General features: G+C 41.7%; 1 protein-coding gene across 2 annotated transcripts in view; it reads left to right on the forward strand.

Annotated features, from left to right (window-relative positions):
* Positions 1 to 22,162, forward strand: part of DMXL2 (Dmx like 2) — a 641,271-nt gene that overhangs the window by 328,983 nt on the left and 290,126 nt on the right. For both annotated transcript variants that reach the window (XM_053717470.1, XM_053717469.1), the window contains exons 16-18: positions 5,347 to 5,466; positions 5,784 to 6,011; positions 6,124 to 7,818. In XM_053717470.1, the coding sequence (XP_053573445.1) occupies positions 5,347 to 5,466; positions 5,784 to 6,011; positions 6,124 to 7,818 (2,043 nt within the window). The remainder of the gene's footprint in view (positions 1 to 5,346; positions 5,467 to 5,783; positions 6,012 to 6,123; positions 7,819 to 22,162) is intronic.

A 22,162-nucleotide genomic window follows, 5' to 3' on the forward strand; every position in this document is an offset into this window, starting at 1 on the left:
CTCCTTTTCTGATTTTCCATCAGAATAAGGCTGTTTTGCGTACTTCATTAAAATTTCTTCCTAAGGTTGTGAATTCTCACAACATTAGTAGGGAAATTGTTGTTCCTTCCTTGTGTCCTAATCCCAAGAATACTCTTGAAAGATCTTTACATTCTTTGGATGTTGTAAGAGCTTTGATATATTATGTCGAAGCTACTAAAGATTTCAGGAACACTTCTAGTCTATTTGTTGTTTTTTTCTGGTTCTAGGAAAGGACAGAAAGCCTCTGCCATTTCTTTGGCATCTTGGTTAAAGCTTTTGATTCACAAGGCTTATTTAGAAGCGGGACAGTCTCAGCCTCAGAGAATTACAGCTCATTCTACTAGATCTGTCGCCACTTCTTGGGCTTCTAAGAATGAAGCTTCGGTTGATCAGATTTGCAAAACAGCAACTTGGTCTTCTTTGCATACATGTCAGGGTTTTTTCCCTGTTGTTTGCCATGTGCTGCTGGCAGCCATTTTACTCACCTCTCTTCCTGATTATGGTGCATTGTGGGGGATGCTGCTCATTTCCTGCACTTCCTTTTATCGCCAGACTGGTGTGCATCATCCCTGTGAGACAGGATGCAGTCTCAGAATTCTGATGTCATCACTAATTATTTAAAGGGCCTCTGTTCAGTATGCTTTGCCTTTGCGTTGTCTCAGTCCTGTTTGTGAAAGTGTATTACCTGGCTGCCTGACGTCCTTCCTGGTTCCTGATCCCTGGCTTGTTCCTGACTCTGCTGTTTTCCTTGTTCCTGATTCCGGCTCGTCTGACTATTCGCTTTGGCTCCTGACTCGGCTCGTCTGACTACCAGCTCTGGTTTTGACTCCTGGCTTGTTATTTGACTTGTGGACTTTTTATTATTTTTTGCTATTAATAAAGGTGTGATTATTTTTGCACTTGTCTCAGTCTGATTCCTGGCACCCTGACATTACGCAAAGGCCATGAATCCTGAAGGTGCTAATAATCCACCTTTACCTGCCATCATTTCCAGGATGGATGAACAGGATCACCGCTTGGATCAATTTGCACTAGTCCTGCAAACCCTGCTGACTCGCACTGCACATTTGGACCAAAGTGTCCCGCAAGTTATGGCTGCTCCTGTTTCCACTGCTGCACCTATGCCTACCAGGAGCATGTCCGGTTCTGCACCTCTACATCAGCGATATGGAGGTAATCCTATTCAGTGCAGAGGGTTTTTGAGCCAGGTGGGCATTTACTTTGAGATGTTACCTCAGGCTTTTCCCTCTGACAGAGCTAAGGTGGGATTTCTCATCTCGTTACTCTCTGACACAGCTCTTGCCTGGGCTAATCCCTTGTGGGAGACTAATAAACCTGTGATTTCAAATTACTCTGAATTTGTGGCCTCCTTTCGAAGGGTATTTGATGTTCCGGCTCGCTCCTCCTCTGCTGCTAAACGACTCATGTCCATTCAGCAAGGTACAAGATCTGTTGCTCAGTATGCTATTGAGTTCCGTACGCTTGCCGCAGAGGTAGGTTGGAACAATGAAGCCCTTGTTTGACGCCTTCTTTCATGGGCTCTCTGATGCGATTAAAGACGAAGTTGCTGCCAGAGATTTACCAGAAGATCTCGAGACATTGGTGTCTTTTTTAATCTAATTGACATCAGACTCAGAGAGAGGCCCTCTTTCAAGGAGCGCTTGCTGAAGCCTCCTGTTCCGTTGTCTCCTACTTGTTCATTCCCATCCATGCCTCCCTCTCCTCCCATGCCTCCTGGTCCCGAGTCACCAGGTACTGCTGAGCCGATGCAGCTGGGATTCACGCGTCTCTCCGCGGCGGAGAGGGCCTTTAGGAGGAGGGAGGGGCTCTGCCTCTATTGTGGGTTACAGGGCCACCTTTTGAAGTCTTGTCCTACACGGCCGGGAAACGCTCACACCTAAGGTCCTGTCAGGGGCAGACTTTGGGTGGTTTATCCTCGTCCCCAGAACCGCTTAAGGAGAAACCTTTGGTCACGGTTGTCCTTTCCTGGGTGGACTCCTCCATAGTCACTCAGGCTCTTGTTGACTCCAGTGCTGCGGGCTATTTCATTGACAGTGCTTTAGTATCAAAGCACTCCATTCCTGTTTTGCCTCAGTCCGTTCCGCTTGCTATTGAGGCCATTGATGGCAGGCCCCTTCAGCCCGCACTCGTTACTCACGAAACTGCTCCGTTGTCCATGGCTGTTGGGGCTCTCCATTTTGAAACCCTCCAGTTCCAGGTGATAAACTCTCCGCATTTTTCGGTTGTTCTGGGTTATCCCTGGCTCCAAAAGCACAATCCCAGTCTCGACTGGCGCAGGTCCGAAATTTTGTCGTGGTCCTCGCAATGTTTTTCCACTTGTCTTCGGAAACCAGTTAAAGTCTTGTGCACTTCTTCGGTATCTCAATTGCCAGAAGAGTACCGAGAGTTCCTAGACGTGTTTGAAAAGGTGCGTGCCAGTACGTTGCCTCCTCACCGGTCTTACGATTGTGCCATAGACCTGCAACCCGGAGCCATTCCTCCTCGGGGCCAGGTGTACCCTCTGTCTGTTGCAGAGAATTGTGCTATGGAGGAGTATGTTGCCGATGCTCTGTTGTGGGGGATCATCCGCAAATCCTGCTCTCCTGCAGGGGCTGACTTCTTTGTGAAGAAAAAGGGTGGCGAGTTAAGACCATGTATCGATTATAGGGGTCTTAATCATCTTACCATTAAGAATGATTACCCTGTTCCGCTTATTACGGGTCTCTTTGACCGCCTCAAGGGAGCTATGGTCTTTACTAAACTTGATTTGAGAGGAGCGTACAATCTCATTAGGATTAAGGAGGGCCACGAATTGAAAACGGCATTTAACACAAGGAGCGGGCTTTATGAGTATCTTGTAATGCCCTTTGGCCTATGTAATGCTCCTGCTGTTTTTCAGGAATTTATTAATGATGTCCTACGAGATATGTTGCAACAGTGTGTTGTGGTGTACTTAGACGACATCCTCATACACTCACCCACACTTGAGGCTCATCATTCTGATGTTACACGGGTTCTTGAGAGACTACGTGAGAACGGCCTGTTTTGTAAATTCGATAAATGTGAGTTCCATCAGACTCCAGTAACCTTCCTTGGTTATGTTATCTCTGTTGCAGGGTTCTCCATGGATCCTGACAAGTTATCTGCAGTGGCATCGCCCAGTTGGTCTTCGGTCTATTCAACGTTTTTTGGGGTTTGCCAATTACTATAGAAAGTTTATTAAAAACTTTTCTTCCTTGGTCAAATCACAGACATGACCCGTAAAGAGAGTGATCCACTCCATTGGTCACCTAATGCCATTAAGGCCTTTGATAGTCTTAAGACTGCCTTTGCTGCCGCTTCAGTTCTGGCTCATCCTAACCCTGTCCTGCCTTTCGATCTTGAGGTCGATGCGTCCGAGACTGGTATAGGTGCCCTCTTGTCTCAACGTCCTACGCCTGACGGTTCCTTGCATCCGTGTGGTTTCTTCTCTAAGAAATTGTCTCCAGCGGAGTGCAATTATGAAATTGGCGACAGGGAATTACTGGCCATAATTTTGGCACTCAAGGAATGGAGGCATCTTCTCGAGGGTACTAGCGTGCCAGTGCTCATTCTTACTGACTACAAGAATTTAACTTATCTATCTGAAGCAAAACGTTTGTCGCCCCGACAGGCCAGATAAGCGCTATTTTTGTCTAGGTTTAATTATGTGGTCTCCTACCTGCCTCCGTCCAAGGAGGAGTCTGTACCTACTCCTGTTATACCTCCTGACCATATTTTGGCTACCATACGTACTAATTTGACTTCTCCCTTGGGGGTGGAGATCCTGGCTGCAAAAACCAATGCACCTCCTGAGAAACCTAGTGGTAAGTGTTTTGTTCCTGAGAATCTTCAAACTAAACTTTTGCACACTTACCACTATCCTAAAGTCGCAGGTCACCCAGGCAAGAACCAAATGATTTGGTCTGTCACTCGACAATTCTGGTGGCCAGGTCTTCGTTCTGATGTTGCTGCGTATGTTGCCTCCTGCTCAGTTTGTGCACAGAATAAGACTCCTCGACATTTTCCTGTGGGTCTTCTTCAACCTATTGCTAATGGTGAGCGTCCTTGGACACATCTTTCCATGGACTTCATTGTCGAGCTCCCTGTTTCCAATGGCAATACTGTTATCCTTATGGTGGTTGACCGTTTTTCTAAAATGTCACATTGCATTCCCTTGAAGAAGCTGCCTACCGCTCAAGAGCTTGCTTCAATTTTTGCCCGGGAGGTCTTCCGTTTACATGGGTTACCCAAGGAGATGGTGTCGGACCGGGGTAGCCAGTTTGTCTCCAGATTTTGGCGTTCCTTTTGTGCTCAAATGGGGATCCAGCTTTCCTTCTCCTCGGCATATCACCCTCAATCCAATGGGGCTGCGGAACGGTCTAATCAAGCTCTGGAACAGTTCCTCCGTTGCTATGTCTCAGATCACTACAATAATTGGTCTGAACTTTTACCTTGGGCAGAGTTTGCTCGTAATAGTGCTATTAATGCTTCCTCCAAGTTATCCCCGTTCATGGCGAATTATGGGTTTCAACCATCCTTGTTGCCCGATTCATTCATGTCTCAGGGTATTCCGGCTTTGGAGGAGCAGCGTGCACGTGGGTGCAGATTCAGGATTGCCTTCATCGTTCTATGCAGCGCCAAAAGTTCCAGCCTGATCGTAGATGTCTGCCCGCACTTTCCTCCTTGCTGTTTGTATTTGTTTATCTGAGGTTGTGTTGTCTTACTTCTGGTTAAATCTATACATTTGATATTGTTTACTTTTATGGCAGTTTGTAGATTTGTCCAAAGTGAAATAAACCTTTTGCAAATATCTGTTTCTCCGTGCCTGATTTTTCATTTTGATAAGAAGCCCTCTCCATTGGTCCTTCAGTGGGTAGTTATTTCTGAAAATATCAGGGATACATTAGTTAAATCGCCATTTATTAATATGCCTTCTTAAGAAAAGGGGAGGCAAAATATATTTTTCAAATGTAGCCTCTATTTTTTCTCATCAATACTGATTAACCCCATTTCTACACCCTTAGGTAGCACACATTTGCTGCTTCTTATTCTTCTTTTTCAGAAATAGATTGGAAATTGACCAGGTGCATGCACAATACTCTAAAGTAAATGAAGATTTTATGCCTTTTTACTTTTTTCTACATCTGCATTTTTTAAAATAAATAATATGGTGCTATGAAGTTGTGGTTAACTATTATGTATTGCTAGTATAGCAAATTTTTATAATTTAACTTTTTATGTGTTGTTGTTTTAAAAAAAAATGTATCAATTTATTTTTAATAAGTTAAATTGTTATTTTTACAGGTTATCGGCCACCACCTTTTTCAGAGAAATTCTTCCTTGTGGTAATAGAAAAAGATCACAAAAATAGATCAATACTAAATATGTGGCACCTTCACCTGAAATCTGTCCAGGCATGTGTAGGTAGGCATCTTTCCTGTGATCAGATAATCTGCACAGTTAAATAGCCATTACAATTTTGTTGATCTCCTTATGCATGTAGAACATAAGATATTCCACTGAGAGTCTCTCTTTAATATTTGCATATAGTGCAGTAATGATGTGCTATGTAACATAGTTTAGATTGTTTTCTATTATAGAAAGCAGCAATGAAACAATTTTGGATATGTATTTGTTTGCAAGAATACATTTTATGTTTATTTGTAAATACTTATACTATATATGCTAAGAGTTCTGCTGATTTTATTCACCTAAACATTGCCTTTGTTTTCCTTCTAAAGCAAAGCCTCCTGAGGCTTCATTAACAGAAAATTTACTGACAGTTCCTGGTCAACCTACAGCTGACTCTTCACCAGATACTTCTCCCAGCACAAGCCCAATGACACGATCTGCATCAATTGCTAATCTACAGACTGCAAGCAAACTCATTTTGAGCTCCAAGCTTGTGTATAGCCAACCCTTGAATATTCCCAATGGTGTAGAGGTAATACGAGCCACACCATCAGCAGGTGAGTTTCTCTTGTTTAATATTTTATATGATACCTAAGTGAAAAGTATTGTTAAAAATGTAATTATTTGGGAAAAAATGCTGCCTATTAAATGTAATTTTTTTTTCGACAGGCCATCTTAGTTCTTCTTCCATTTACCCAGTGTGCCTTGCACCATATCTACTGGTTACAGCATGTTCGGATAACAAAGTGCGCTTTTGGACATGCAATGTTCAGAAATTTAAAGAATGTGAAAATATGGAGGGCCAGTATAGTTATTGCTGGAAAGAGTGGTCTCTAATGAATGATGGACGTGATGAGAACAATAGCTCTGTAAGCGTTGCAGGGAAACCAGTTGCTGTAAGTTGTTCTTACACAGGAAGACTTGCCGTGGCTTACAAGCAGCTAATTCAGCATAATGGTTATGTCTCCAAAGATTTTTCTATGCATGTTTGTCTTTTTGAATGTGAATCTACTGGAGGTTCTGAATGGGTCTTGGAGCAAACAATTCCTCTTGATGACCTTATCAGAGTTGGAAGCATGCTTGATGCCCGTGTTAGTGTGGACAGCAATTTGTTTGTGTACAGTAAATCTGATGTATTTCTAAATAAAGACAGACATTTGATGCCCAATATCAAACATTTAGTGCATTTAGATTGGGTTTCAAAAGAAGATGGCTCACATATACTTACAGTTGGAATTGCATCCAATATTTTTATGTATGGAAGACTTTCAGGTATTGTCACAGATCAAACAAACAGTAAGGATGGAACTTCTGTCATTACTTTACCACTAGGTGGTAGCATCAAGCAAGGTATAAAATCCAAATGGGTCCTTCTAAGATCAATTGATTTAGTGTCTTCTGTTGATGGCACTCCTTCGTTACCTGTTTCTCTGTCTTGGGTCAGAGATGGTATTCTAGTAGTTGGTATGGACTGTGAAATGCATGTTTACGCACAGTGGAAACACAATCTGAAATTTGGTGAATGTGAAAGCTCAGCTTCAGAAGAAAAAGCTGTTTTATCTCAACCTGATTCTTTCCAAACGCAAACGCATTTAATATCAAAGAAAACCAGCGTCATTGATGGTGCTGCTGTTGTAGATGATGTCTTTGGTAGTCCAACTGTTGTTCAAGATGGTGGTCTCTTTGAGGCTGCACATGTCTTATCTCCAACCCTTCCACAGTATCACCCAACTCAACTACTAGAGCTCATGGACCTAGGAAAAGTTAGACGGGCAAAAGCTATCCTTTCCCATTTAGTAAAATGCATTGCAGGAGAAGTTGCAATAGTTAAAGATTTAGATACTGGAGATGAAGCTGCACCTAAACGTCATCTTTCCCGAACCATTAGTGTAAGCGGCAGTACTGCAAAGGATATGATTATTACAGGAAAGGATGGAACAAGAGAGTACACAGAGATTGATTCTATTCCTCCTCTACCACTCTATGCACTGCTTTCAGCAGATCAAGACACAACATACACCCCTTCTGAAGAAAATACAAAAAGTTCCAAAAGTGCAAAACACAACTTTGAAAGTAAAACAGATGATCAGTATGCAGATTTATTTCAAGTGCAAAATATCACAACTGATGACTTCATCAGTTTTGAAACTGAAAAAAAACAGGCAAGATCTAAAGTGATCAATCTCTCTCAATATGGACCAACTTATTTTGGCCGAGAGCATGCCAGTGTGCTTTCTAGTCATCTAATGCACTCAAGTTTGCCAGGACTGACAAGATTGGAGCAAATGTTTCTCGTTGCATTGGCTGGTACTGTTGCCACAACAAGCACAGAGCTTGGAGAAAGCAGAGATAACAACTATTCTGGTAGGTTGTCCTTTATTTCCCCTATTTTTACATATATATTTTTACACACATTTTTTTAAATATAGTTTACTTTGTGCCGAGGTGGTGAGAGTCCACAAGCTATTACTCCTGGGATTCAACTCTTGGCCACTAGGAGGTCTTTAGGACTGAACTTTAATCCCACATGTGGACTCTCACAATTTATCAGGTAAGCATACATTTTGTTTTCTTTTATAAGATGGGGAAAGTCCACGTTCTACAGGCCTCCTAGTGGCCAGTAGTTTAATCCCATGAGCTTGTGGACTCTCACCACCATGAAATAAATGAATTTATCAGGTAAGCATACATTTTATATTATTTTTGTCTTCTTTTTGTGTTTAATAGCATGCAATTTATAGGCAATCACTTGGCTAAGAGTAACAAATACTCCCTATTACATGAGGTAAAATAAAGCACCATAATGTTTATATGTATCTAGAACATAGTGGGAGCCCATTCCGTTACTAGGGCACAGTCCCATTAGCTGGAAGGATTATTGCATATCTAGTATATAAAATCTATTTTAAATGTTTGGGTTCATAAGTTCATCTTATTTGATGTTTTCTTTTTTTTTATTCCACATATTTCTACTAGCCGAAAGTTTTTATTTGGACTTTCATATGTATTGCACAAGATTATATAAAACCCCAAATTTTTCTTTCATGATTCAAATAGAGCATACAATTTTAAAAATTTTACAATTTACTTCTATTTTTAATTTGCTTCATTCTCTTGGTATCCTTTGCTGAAGTAGCAGTAGTGCACTACTATCTGAATCATGAAAGAAAAAAAAATGTGTTTTATGTCCCTTGAAGCATATATAAATAAGTTTCATTATACTATAATGTTTATTTTTTCATTCCAATATACAGATAAGAGGGGGCATTCAATGGCTTAGAAATTAGCATATGAGCCTGACTAGATTTAACTTTCAACAAAGAATACCAAGAGAACAAAGCAAATTGATGATAAAAATAAATTGAAAAGTGTTTTAAAGGGGACGTCTACTTGAAAATGCTTATTGTTTAAAAAGAGAGATAATCCCTTTATTATTTACTAGGCAATAAGCCTGCCCAGAGGGCAGTCTATTTAAAAGAAAAAAAACTACAAACCCCAAACCTAAAATTAAACAAATTAAAAAATGTAAAATTACAGAAAAAAAAAAGCTATCCAAAATAAAAATTTAAACCTAAACTAATACCCCTATAAAAAAATCCCCCCAAATATAAAAACACCTCCTAATCTAATACTTATCTACCAATAACCCTTAAACAGGCTTTTGTAGGGAATTGCCCTAAATTAAACAGCTCTTTTATCTAAAAAAAAAAATTACCAATTACCCCCTAACATTAAAACCCCCACGCACCAAACCCCCCAAAATAAAAAAGCCTAACAATAAAAAAAAACTAAACTACCCATTGCATTTGTATGGGCATTGCCCTTAAAAGGGGTTAATTACTTTATTTTCTCTTGTAAGATGTATTGAGTCCACGGATTCATCCTTTACTTGTGGGATATTCTCCTTCCCAACAGGAAGTGGCATAGAGAGCACACAGCAGAGCTGTCCATATAGCTCCCCCTCTAGCTCCACCCCCCAGTCATTCTCTTTGCCTGCTCTAAGCAATCGGAAGGGTAAAGTGAATGTGGTGTTAGAATTGTAGTTTTTATTTTCTACAAGCAAGAGTTTGTTATTTTAAATGGTACCGGTGTGTACTATTTACTCTCTAGCAGAAAGTAGATGAAGATTTCTGCAGGGAGGAAGATGATTTTAGCAGGTTGTAACTAAAATCCACTGCTGTTCCCACACAGGACTGAGGAGTACAAGAGAACTTCAGTTGGGGGGAACGGTTTGCAGGTTAGGCTGCAATAAGGTATGTTCAGTCATTTTATTTCTAGACAAGACTGTGATAATGCTAGAAAAGACTGTTAATATCCCCATGAGGGAAGGGTAAGCTGTATTCAGAGACTAAGTATGGAATTTCAAGCTTACATAACAGGGCTAGTTTATGCTGGTTGACACTACTTCAGGGGCAAACGGTTTTTATTGAAAATATCGTTTTTTGAGACACTTTGAAGGTTCCTTTGGGTTTCTTTCAGGGGTTGTTATCCACATGGCTATTACTAAAACACTTGGGAGTGTTTCTTTAGGCCTCAAAAGCACCAGAGTGAGGTCGGAGGGGCCTAATTTCGCGCCTCAGATGCGCAGTTATTTTGACTAGAAGTTCAGGCTGTTTTTACATGGAGGGTCCTGCTGCAGTTTGAGGGCCTATAAGAAGCTTTTTCCCCACAAATCTGGTTCCCAAGGGCAGGTAGGGCCACAGCAGTGCTGTGGCAAGGTGCTGAAGTTTCCTTAACCGTTTTTTTTTGGCTTCTGTCGATCCGGTTTGGGCATTAAGGGGTTAATTGTTTATATTGCTAGTGGTGCAATCTTACTAATGCTTTAGGTACATACTGTAAAAATTTCGAAAAGTTTGCTGCATTTTTTCACTGTTTTGCAAAATTGTGTGCCTTTTTTATCTCCTAAAGGCACAGTAACGTTTTTTTCAAAGTGTGTTTTTACTTGATTAAAGTGATTTCCAAGCCTGTTTGTATTACCACTAGTCTGTTAAACATGTCTGACACCAAGGAAAATCCTTGTTCAATGTGTTTAGAAGCCATGGTGGAACCCCCTCTCAGAATGTGTCCCACTTGTACTGATATGTCTATACACTTTAAAGAACATATTGTTGCACTTAAAAATGTGGCCCAAGATGATTCTCAGACAGAAGGTAACGAGGTTAGCCCGTCAACCTCTCCCCAAGTGTCACAACCAGTTACGCCCGCTCAAGCAACGCCTAGCACCTCTAGTGCGTCTAACTCTTTTACCTTGCAAGACTTGGCGGCAGTTATGAATAATACCCTCCGGTGTTCTTATCTAAACTGCCCGTGTTATCTGCAAAGCGTGATAGCTCGGTTTTAAGAACAGATAATGAGCATTCTGACGCTTTAGTAGCCGTATCCGATATACCCTCACAACACTCTGAAGTATGGGCGAGGGATGTGCTGTCTGAGGAAGAAATTTCCGATTCAGGAAAGGTTTCTCCTCAGACAGATTCAGATACGTTGGCTTTTAAATTTAAACTAGAACACCTCCGCTTATTGCTCAGGGAGGTATTAGTTACTCTGGATGACTGCGACCCTATGGTGGTTCCAGAGAAATTGTGTAAAATGGACAAGTACCTAGAAGTTCCTGTTTACACTGATGTGTTTCCGGTCCCTAAGAGGATTGCGGATATCGTTACTAGGGAGTGGGATAGACCAGGTATTCCCTTCGTTCCCCCTCCTGTTTTTAAGAAAATGTTCCCCATATCTAACCCCATGCGGGACTCGTGGCAGACGGTCCCTAAGGTGGAGGGGGCTGTTTCTTCACTTGCTAAACGCACAACTATACCAATTGAAGACAGTTGTGCTTTTAAAGACCCTATGGATAAAAAATTAGAGGGTTTACTTAAGACAATTTTTTGTTCAACAAGGTTTTCTTCTCCAACCTATTGCGTGCATTGTTCCTGTAACCACTGCAGCTGCTTTCTGGTTCGAGGCGCATGGAGATGCGCTCCAGACGGAGACCTCATATGAGGACATTATGGACAGAATTAAGGCTCTTAAGCTGGCTAATTATTTTATCACAGATGCCGCTTTCCAACTAGCTAAGTTAGCGGCAAAGAATTCAGGCTTCGCCATTCTAGAGCGCAGGGCGCTATGGCTAAAGTCCTGGTCGGCCGATGTGTCGTCAAAATCCAAACTATTGAACATCCCTTTCAAAGGAAAGACCCTCTTTGGGCCTGAATTGAAAGAGATTATTTCAGAAATCACTGGGGGAAAAGGCCATGCTCTCCCCCAGGACAAGTCCTTCAAGACAAAGAACAAACAAAATATTTTTTGTTCCTTTCGGAATTTCAGGAGCGGTCTCGCTTCATCCTCCCCTGCTGCAAAGCAAGAGGGTAACGCTGCACAACCCAGGGCAGCCTGGAAACCTTACCAGGGCTGGAACAAGGGTAAACAGGCCAAGAAGCCTGCAGCTGCCTCCAAGACAGCATGATGGGGTAGCCCCAGATCCGGGACCGGATCTAGTAGGGGGCAGACTCTCTCTCTTCGCTCAGGCCTGTGCAAGAGATGTACACGATCCCTGGGCCTTAGAGATTGTATCCCAGGGATATCTTCTAGAATTCAAGGACTCCCCTCCCAGGGGAAGGTTCCACATTTCTCGTCTGTCTTCAGCCCAGACAAAGAAAGAGGCGTTCTTACGCTGTGTAGAAGACCTACATACAATGGGAGTGATCCACACAGTTCCAATTGCGGAACAAGGGCTGGGTTTTTACTCAAACCTGTTTGTGGTTCCAAAGAAAGAAGGAACTTTCAGACCAATCCTGGATCTCAAAATTCTAAACAAATTCCTCAGAGTCCCATCATTCAAGATGGAGACCATTCGGACAATCTTACCAATGATCCAGGAGGGTCAATATATGACCACCGTGGATTTAAAGGATGCGTATCTGCACATTTCTATCCACAAAGATCATCACCAGTTTCTCAGGTTCGCCTTTCTGGACAAGCATTACCAGTTTGTGGCTCTTCCTTTTGGGTTGGCCACTGCTCCCAGAATTTTCACAAAGGTGCTAGGATCCCTCCTGGCGGTTCTAAGACTGCGGTGCATAGCAGTGGCACCTTATCTAGACAACATCTTAATTCAGGCGTCGACTTTCCAAAGAGCCAAGTCTCACGCGGATATCGTATTGGCATTTCTGAGGTCTCACGGGTGGAAGGTGAACATCAAAAAGATAGAAGTATTTTCTATAAGAAAAAACTAAGGGGACGCGCTGTAGTGTTGATAGAAATTGTGTTGATGTGAATGAAATTCCTCTGGTATCGTGTGAGTTGAACCGTGACAGATAAGTATGTGAAAGTAGAGGTGTATATGTGTATATGATTGAGTGAAATCTTGTTAATCAAAGGAGAATGTGTGACTTGTTACAAACCGTAAGACTTGAAGCAATTGTGATACATAAGCAAAAAAATCATGAAACAATTGTGATACCTAAACAAAAAATCAATTGGAATATTGCAAAGAACTAAAGACTTGCAACAAAATATGTGAACAGTTGAATTTGATTAAACTCAAAAAACTGAAAAGTCCAATATGTGATAAGTGTTCAGAGATAAAAAGTCCAAATTCAATGTAAAGGATATATAAAGAACAAAAGTTCAAAGGATCAAAACAAATGGCTTGCTCCGCTTGAATCCAAGGTGTGATGAATCAGGAAATCTAGGAGGATAGAAAAACAAGGGGCGCCAACATAGTGTGAATCAGTTTGGAAAACTGGAAAACAGTAGTTATAATAAAATCTACTCACAAGTGGAGTGGCACCTAGAACCAACTGGGTGCATACAGGCAGGCTGACATTCAGGACCAGCAGTCAGTACGCTGGGGGTCTCACCCGGGAGACCTGTGGGTAGGTCAGATGAGGTAGATGGAGTCGGCTGTGTATCATCTGGTGAGCCGGATCGCCACTGTGGAAGTCCAAAGGGCTGTGTTGTTTATCCCAAAAGGGTAGCTGCTCACACGATCAGCCTTGTTTCCAAACGAGTTTCCAATGTCAGTGTATGGAACAAAGGGATAAAAACCAAACTGGGTATAACCACTGCAAACTGGTAATATTAAAAAGGCACAGAAAACCGGGTCTGTCTAAAAACAAGTATTTAATTGCTACGCGTTTCTCAGTCCGTAAAGGACCGTTTCCTCAGGCATATACAAAGGTGTTCAACAGGCTACCATTTATACCTGACAGTGACCCGGAATCAAAATGTGGAGGTCATCTCCAAAGAATTGACAATAAAATGTTAAAAAACAAAAATACAATAAAAAATGGAACATGTATCAAAATTGTGTTTGAGCAGCAATCAGATAATATATTCATATCATGAAAAAACAAAAAACAAAAAGAACAAACATAAAAACAGCATGTATTTGCATTGATGAGTAACACCTGTGATAGTGTTTCTGAAAAAAAAAAAAAAAAGCTAAACCTGTGTATGTATCCTATCCTATAGATAAACATGTTGTCACCTCAAAAGACTATTGGGTTATATGAAAATAAGATCCCAATGGTGACTATTGTTTAGTGTGCAAAACAAATCTGTATATAATCAATAAAGAATATATATAAACTAGAAAAAATATATATATATGTTTTCCTCTGGGTTGGGCTCGAACCCTTGACCTTGTGTATGCTAGGCTTTTACTGATCTAAAAGAGCTATTCAGATATGACAACAAATGGTTATACCCAGTTTGGTTTTTATCCCTTTGTTCCATACACTGACATTGGAAACTCGTTTGGAAACAAGGCTGATCGTGTGAGCAGCTACCCTTTTGGGATAAACAACACAGCCCTTTGGACTTCCACAGTGGCGATCCGGCTCACCAGACGATACACAGCCGACTCCATCTACCTCATCTGACCTACCCACAGGTCTCCCGGGTGAGACCCCCAGCGTACTGACTGCTGGTCCTGAATGTCAGCCTGCCTGTATGCACCCAGTTGGTTCTAGGTGCCACTCCACTTGTGAGTAGATTTTATTATAACTACTGTTTTCCAGTTTTCCAAACTGATTCACACTGTTGGCGCCCCTTGTTTTTCTATCCTCCTGAACATCAAAAAGATTTCGCTCTCCCCCCTCACAAGAGTTTCCTTCCTAGGAACTCTGATAGACTCGGTAGATATGAAAATATTTCTGACGGAGGTCAGAAAGTTAAAACTCTTAACCACTTGCCGAGTCCTTCATTCCATTCCTCGGCCATCTGTAGCTCAGTGCATGGAGACAATCTGACTAATGGTAGCGGCAATGGACATAGTCCCTTTTGCACGGATACACCTCAGACCACTGCAACTATGCATGCTCAAACAGTGGAATGGGGATTATGCAGATTTGTCTCCTCAAATACAGCTGGACCAGGGGACCAGAGATTCTCTTCTCTGGTGGTTGTCTCAGGATCACCTGTCTCAGGGAATGTGTTTCCGCAGACCAGAGTGGATCATCGTAACGACCGACGCCAGTCTGTTGGGCTGGGGTGCAGTCTGGGACTCCCTGAAAGCTCAGGGCTTATAGTCTCGGGAAGAAGCTCTTCTCCCGATAAACATTCTGGAACTGAAGGCGATATTCAACGCGCTTCAGGCATGGCCTCAGCTAGCTGCGGCCAAATTCATCAGATTTCAGTTGGACAACATCACGACTGTAGCTTACGTCAATCATCAAGGGGGAACAAGGAGTTCCCTAGCAATGAAGGAAGTAACCAAAATGATCAGGTGGGCGGAGGATCACTCCTGCCATCTCTCAGCAATTCACATCCCAGGAGTAGACAACTGGGAGGCGGATTTTCTAAGTCGTCAGACTTTTCACCCGGGGGAGTGGGAACTCCACCCGGAGGTATTTGCCCAGCTGACTCAGCTATGGGGCACTCCAGAATTGGATCTGATGGCGTCCCGTCAGAACACCAAACTTCCTCTTTACGGGTCCAGGTCCCGGGATCCCCAGGCGGTGCTGATAGATGCTCTAGCAGCGCCTTGGTCCTTCAATCTGGCCTATGTTTTTCCACCGTTTCCTCTCCTCCCTTTTCTGGTTGCCAGAATCAAGCAGGAGAGGGCTTCAGTGGTTCTGATAGCGCCTGCGTGGCCACGCAGGACCTGGTATGCAGACCTAGTGGACATGTCATCTGTCCCACCATGGACGCTACCAGTGAGGCAGGACCTTCTAATACAAGGTCCTTTCAAGCATCCAAATCTAATTTCTCTGCGTCTGACTGCTTGGAGATTGAACGCCTAATTTTATCAAAGCGTGGTTTCTCTGAGTCGGTTATTGATACCCTGATTCAGGCTAGAAAGCCTGTCACCAGGAAAATCTACCATAAGATTTGGCGAAAATATCTTTTTTGGTGTGAATCCAAAGGTTACTCATGGAGTAAGATTAGGATTCCCAGGATATTGTCTTTTCTCCAAGAAGGATTGGAGAAAGGATTATCAGCTAGTTCCTTAAAAGGACAGATATCTGCTTTATCTATTCTTTTCCACAAACGTCAGAGGTACCAGACGTTCAAACATTTAGTCAGGCTTTAGTCAGAATCAAGCCTGTTTGGTGGCTCCACCATGGAGTCTGAATTTAGTTCTTTCAGTTCTGCAAGGGGTTCCGTTTGAACCTTTACATTCCATAGATATTAAGCTTTTATCTTGGAAAGTTTTGTTTTTGGTAGCTATCTCTTCTGCTCGAAGAGTATCAGAGTTATCTGCTTTACAGTGTGATTCACCTTACCTGGTTTTCCATGCAGATAAGGTAGTTTTCTTCCTAAGGTTGTGTCTAATAAGAATATTAACCAGGAAATTGTTGTTCCTTCTCTGTGTCCTAATCCTTCTTCGAAGAAGGAACGTCTGTTACACAATCTTGATGTGGTTCGTGCTTTAAAGTTCTATTTACAAGCAACTAAGGATTTCAGACAAACAACTTCATTGTTTGTTATCTATTCTGATAAGAGGAGAGGTCAGAAGGCGACTGCTACCTCTCTTTCCTTTTGGCTGAAAAGCATCATCCGTTTGGCCTATGAGACTGCTGGCCAGCAGCCTCCCGAAACAGTTACTGCTCATTCTACCAGAGCAGTGGCTTCCACATGGGCTTTTAAAAATGAGGCTTCTGTTGAACAGATTTGTAAGGCAGCGACTTGGTCTTCGCTGCATACTTTTGCCAAATTTTACAAATTCGATACTTTTGCTTCTTTGGAGGCTATTTTTGGGAGAAAGGTTTTACAAGCAGTGGTGCCTTCCGTTTAAGGTACCTGTCTTGTTCCCTCCCTTCATCCGTGTCCTAAAGCTTTGGTATTGGTATCCCACAAGTAAAGGATGAATCCGTGGACTCGATACATCTTACAAGAGAAAACAGAATGTATGCTTACCTGATAAATTACTTTCTCTTGTGATGTATCGAGTCCACGGCCCGCCCTGGCTATTAAGTCAGGTAGTGTTTTTGTTTAAACTACAGTCACCACTGCACCCTATGGTTTCTCCTTTTTCTTCCTAACCTTCGGTCGAATGACTGGGGGGTGGAGCTAGAGGGGGAGCTATATGGACAGCTCTGCTGTGTGCTCTCTTTGCCACTTCCTGTTGGGAAGGAGAATATCCCACAAGTAAAGGATGAATCCGTGGACTCGATACATCACAAGTAATTTATCAGGTAAGCATAAATTCTGTTATTTTGCGATGTGGGGGTTGGCAGTTTTGGTGTTTAATACTTAATGCGGAAGGATAGTTTTTTTTTGTTATACTTTGTGCGGGCGGTTACGTGTTTTTTATTTCTTGCCGGCGGTTACGTGTTTTCTTTCATTGGCAAGAGTCCATGAGCTAGTGACGTATGGGATATACAATCCTACCAGGAGGGGCAAAGTTTCCCAAACCTCAAAATGCCTATAAATACACCCCTCACCAGACCCACAATTCAGTTTAACGAATAGCCAAGTAGTGAGGTGATAACAAAAAAAAGGAGTGAAAAAAGCATACAAAAAGAGGAACTGGAATTATAATTGTGCTTTTATACAAAAAAATCAAAACCACCATAAAAAGGGTGGGCCTCATGGACTCTTGCCAATATGAAATAAATTAATTTATCAGGTAAGTTCTTACATAAATTATGTTTTCTTTCATGTGATTGGCAGGAGTCCATACGCTAGTGACGTGCTAAGATTTCTACGTTGATATGCGCTTCTCAGCATTGAAGCCTGTTTCCTCTCAGAATACAGTGAATGTCAGAGGGATGTGAAGGGAGTATCACCTATTGAATGCAATGGTTTTCCTCATGGGGATCTACTTCATAGGTTCTCTGTTATCGCTCGTAGAGATTCATCTCCTACCTCCCTTTTCAGATAGACGATATACTCTCATATTCCATTACCTCTACTGATAACTGTTTCAGTACTGGTTTGGCTATCTGCTATATGTGGATGGGTGTCTAATGGTAAGCATGTTTTCATTACTTAAGACGCTCTCAGCTATGGTTTGGCACTTTATGTATTTATATAAAGTTCTAAATATATGTATTGTACTTATATTTGCCATGATTCAGGTTTCAGTATATTTCCTTTTGCAGACTGTATTTCTTACCTGGGGTATAGTCTTTTTTCAATTGACTGTCATTTTCAAATTTGCGGGCTAAAGTTTATTGCGTTATTCTTGGTGCGAGATTTTTTTTGGCACGAAGTTACGTTCGTTGATGCAAATTCGTCATTTCCGGCGTCTTAGTTGACGCTGGGTCCTTTCACAAGGTTGCGTCATCTATGACGTGAGTGTGTCGTTTCCGGACGTTTTGGCGTCAAAAAATATTTTCATACTTGGCGCCAAATATTTTCATTATTTAAGACCCCATTCTTTTTTGCCTACTGCCTTTTTTTTTAGGTCAGAGGGCTATGCTGTTTGCATTTTTTCCCATTCCTAAAACTGCCATATAAGGAAATTGATAATTTTGCTTTATATGTTATTTTTTTCTCTTACATTTACAAGATGTCTCAATCTGATCCTGTCTCAGAAATCACTGTTGGAACCTGCGGCCTGATAACAGTTCTACCAAAGCTAAGTGCATTTGTTGTTAACTTGTGGAGGTTATACCTCCAGCTGAGGTTTGTAAAAGTTGTCATGATAAACTTTTATATGCAGAATGTATCCATCAGTAGTAGTTCATTACCTGTTGCTGTTCCCTCAACATCTAAGATATACCTGTAAATTTAAAATAATTTATTTCTGATTCTATTCAGAATTCTTTGTCTGCCATTCCGCCTTCTAATAAACGTAAAAGGTCTTTTAAAACTTCTCATAAGGTTGATGCAATTTCAAATGACCAGCAACATACTGAATTATCCTTCTCTGATGAGGATCTATCTGATTCAGAAGATCCTACCTCAGATATTGACACTGACAAATCCTCTTATTTATTTAAAATGGAGTATATTCGTTCTTTGTTAAAAGAAGTGTTGATTACATTAGATATGGAGAAAATTAGTCCTCTTGATATTAAAACTTGTAAACGTTTAAATTCTGTTTATAAACGTCCTGTGGTTATTCCAGAGGTTTTTCCAGTTCCTGATGCTATTTCTGATATGATTTCTAAGGAATGGAATAGGCCTGGTACTTCTTTTATTCCTTCTTCAAGGTTTAAAAAATTGTATTCTTTGCCAGCAGTTAGATTGGAGTTTTGGGAAAAGATCCCCAAAGTTGATGGGTCTATCTTTACTCTTGCTAAACGTACTACTATTCCTACGGAAGATAGTACTTCTTTTAAAGATCCTTTAGATAGGAAACTTGAATCTTATCTAAGGAAAGCTTATTTATATTCAGGTCATCTTCTTAGGCCTGCAATTTCTTTGGCTGATGTTATAGCTGCTTCAACTTTTTGGTTGGAAACTTTAGCGCAACAAGTATCGGATCATGATTTGTCTAGCATAGTTGATTCAACATGCTAATAATATCATTTGTGGTGCCATTTTTGATATTATCAAAATTGATGTTAAATCTATGTCTTTAGCTATTTTAGCTAGAAGAGCTTTGTGGCTCAAATCTTGGAATGCTGATATGACTTCTAAGTCCAGATTGCTATCTCTTTCTTTCCAAGGTAATAAATTATTTGGTTCTCAGTTGGATTCAATCCAAGCCATTTAAGAGATCAAAACCAGCCCCCAAGTCCGCATAAAAGTGCGGCCCTCATTCCAGTTCATCTGGTAGGGGGCAGATTAAAATTTTTCAAAGATGTTTAGATCAATTTGGTCCAAAATCATTGGATTCAGAGTATTGTCTCTCAGAGGTACAGAATAGGATTCAGAGTAAGACCACCTGTGAGAAGATTTTTTTTTCTCTCACACATTCCAGCTAACCCAGTAAAGGTTCAGGCTTTCCAGAAGTGTGTTTCAGACCTGGAGTTATCAGGGGTAATCATGCCAGTTCCGTTTCAGGAACAGGGTCTGGGGTTTTATTCAAATCTATTCATTGTCCCAAAGAAAGAAAATTCATTCAGACAAGTTTTGGATCTAAATATTTTGAATCGATATGTAAGAGTATAAATAAAAAGAGAGAAGCGCTCAACCTGGGAACGAACAATAGCATAATCGCTTGTTCTATGGCTAGTAACCACCCTAGAAGCAGCCTCTTTTTGCTCAATATGTGCCTTTCACAGAGAAGAACTTTCCTGTAGCATATCAGTCTGATCCTGATTTAGCATTACAGTCCAGCACCGAAATACCAGGCAATCCCTCTCTGAACGAGAGAAACCGCAAAACCCCAGACGTACGTTTCAGCCTATTGTGGGACTCGTCAGTGAGGTGCAGCCATATCCCTCTAGGCACACTGAGCAACGGGTCCACGTCTGGATTCCAGCATCACACTTAGGGAGACTTCCCTAAGTGTCATAATTTGCATAAATAAAAAGAGAGAAGCGCTCAACCTGGGAACGAACAATAGCATAATAGCTTGTCCTATGGCTAGTTCTCACCCTAGAAGCAGCCTCTTTTTGCTCAATATCTGCCTTTCACAGAGAAGAACTTTGCTGTAGCAGTTTTGCTGTTTCTCTCGTTCAGAGAGGGATTGCCTGGTATTTCGGGGCTGGACTGTACTGTGAAGTCAGGATCAGACTGATATGCTTCAGGAAAGTTCTTCTCTGTGAAAGGCAAATATTGAGCAAAAAGAGGCTGCTTCTTTGGTGGTAACTATCTTGGGTGGTAACTAGCCATAGAACAAGCTATTATGCTATTGTTCATTCTCAGGTTCAGCTCTTCTCTCTTTTTATTTTATGATACTTTGGGAAGTCTCCGTAAGTGTGATGCGGGAATCCAGACGTGGACCCGTTGCTCAGTGTGCCTAGAGGGATATGGCTGCACCTCACTGGCGAGGCCCACAATAGGCCAAAACGTTCATCTGGGGTTTTGCTGTTTCTCTCGTTCAGAGAGGGATTGCCTGGTAATTCAGGGCTGGACTGCACTGTGAAGTCAGGATCAGACTGATATGCTTCAGGAAAGTTCTTCTCTGTGAAAGGCACACGTTGAGCAAAAAGAGGCTGCTTCTTGGGTGGTAACTAGGCATAGAACAAGCTATTATGCTATTGTTCATTCTCAGGTTGAGCGCTTCTCTCTTTTTATTTATCGATATGTACCAACTTTCAAAATGGTAACTATAAGGACTATTCTGCCTTTTGTTCAGCAAGGGCATTATATGTCCTCAATAGACTTACAGGATGCATATCTTCATATTCCGATTCATCCAGATCATTATCAGTTCCTGAGATTCTCTTTTCTAGACTTTTCAAAGGTTCTAGGTGCCCTACTCTCTGTAATCAGAGAGCGGGGTATTGCGGTATTTCCTTATTTGGACGATATCTTGGTACTCGCTCAGTCTTTACGTTATGCAGAATCTCACACAAATCAACTAGTGTTGTTTCTTCGAAGACATGGTTGGAGGATCAATTTACCAAAAAGTTCTTTGATTCCTCAGACAAAGGTAACCTTTTTAGGTTTCCAGATAGATTCAGTGTCCATGACTTTGTCTCTAACAGACGAGACGTTTGAAATTGGTTGCAGCCTGTCGGAACCTTCAGTCTCAGTCATTCCCTTCAGTAGCTATGTGCATGGAAGTTTTAGGTCTCATGACTGCAGCATCAGACGGAATTATACAAGGATATCATAATCAATATCCTTAAATCCCAATGTTCGACTTTCTCTGACTTGGTGGTTAGATCACCATCGTATAATTTTAGGGGTTTCTTTCGTTCGGCCAACCTGGACTGTGATCACAACAGATGCGAGTCTTTCAGGTTGGGGAGCTGTTTGGGGATCTCTGACAGCACAAGGTTTTTGGAAATCTCAGAGGCAAGATTACCAATCAATATTTTGGAACTCCGTGCGATTCTCAGGGCTCTTCAGTTTTGGCCTCTGTTAAAGAGAGAACCGCTCATTTGTTTTCAGACAGACAATATCACAACTGTGGCATATGTCAATCATCAGGGTGGGACTCGCAGTCCTCAAGCTATGAAAGAATTTGGGCGGAATCCAGCTCCTGTCTAATTTCTGTGGTTCATATTCCAGGTATAGACAGTTTGGAAGCAGATTACCTCAGTCGTCAGACTTTACATCCGGGAGAATGGTCTCTCCACCCAGATGTGTTTTCTCAAATTGTTCAGATGTGGGGACTTCTAGAAATAGATCTGATGGCCTCTCATCTAAACAAAAAACTTCCCTGGTACCTATCCAGGTCCAGGGATCCTCAGGCGGAAGC

The sequence above is a fragment of the Bombina bombina genome, chromosome 6 (assembly GCF_027579735.1).
Source record: "Bombina bombina isolate aBomBom1 chromosome 6, aBomBom1.pri, whole genome shotgun sequence".
Lineage (NCBI taxonomy): Eukaryota > Metazoa > Chordata > Amphibia > Anura > Bombinatoridae > Bombina > Bombina bombina.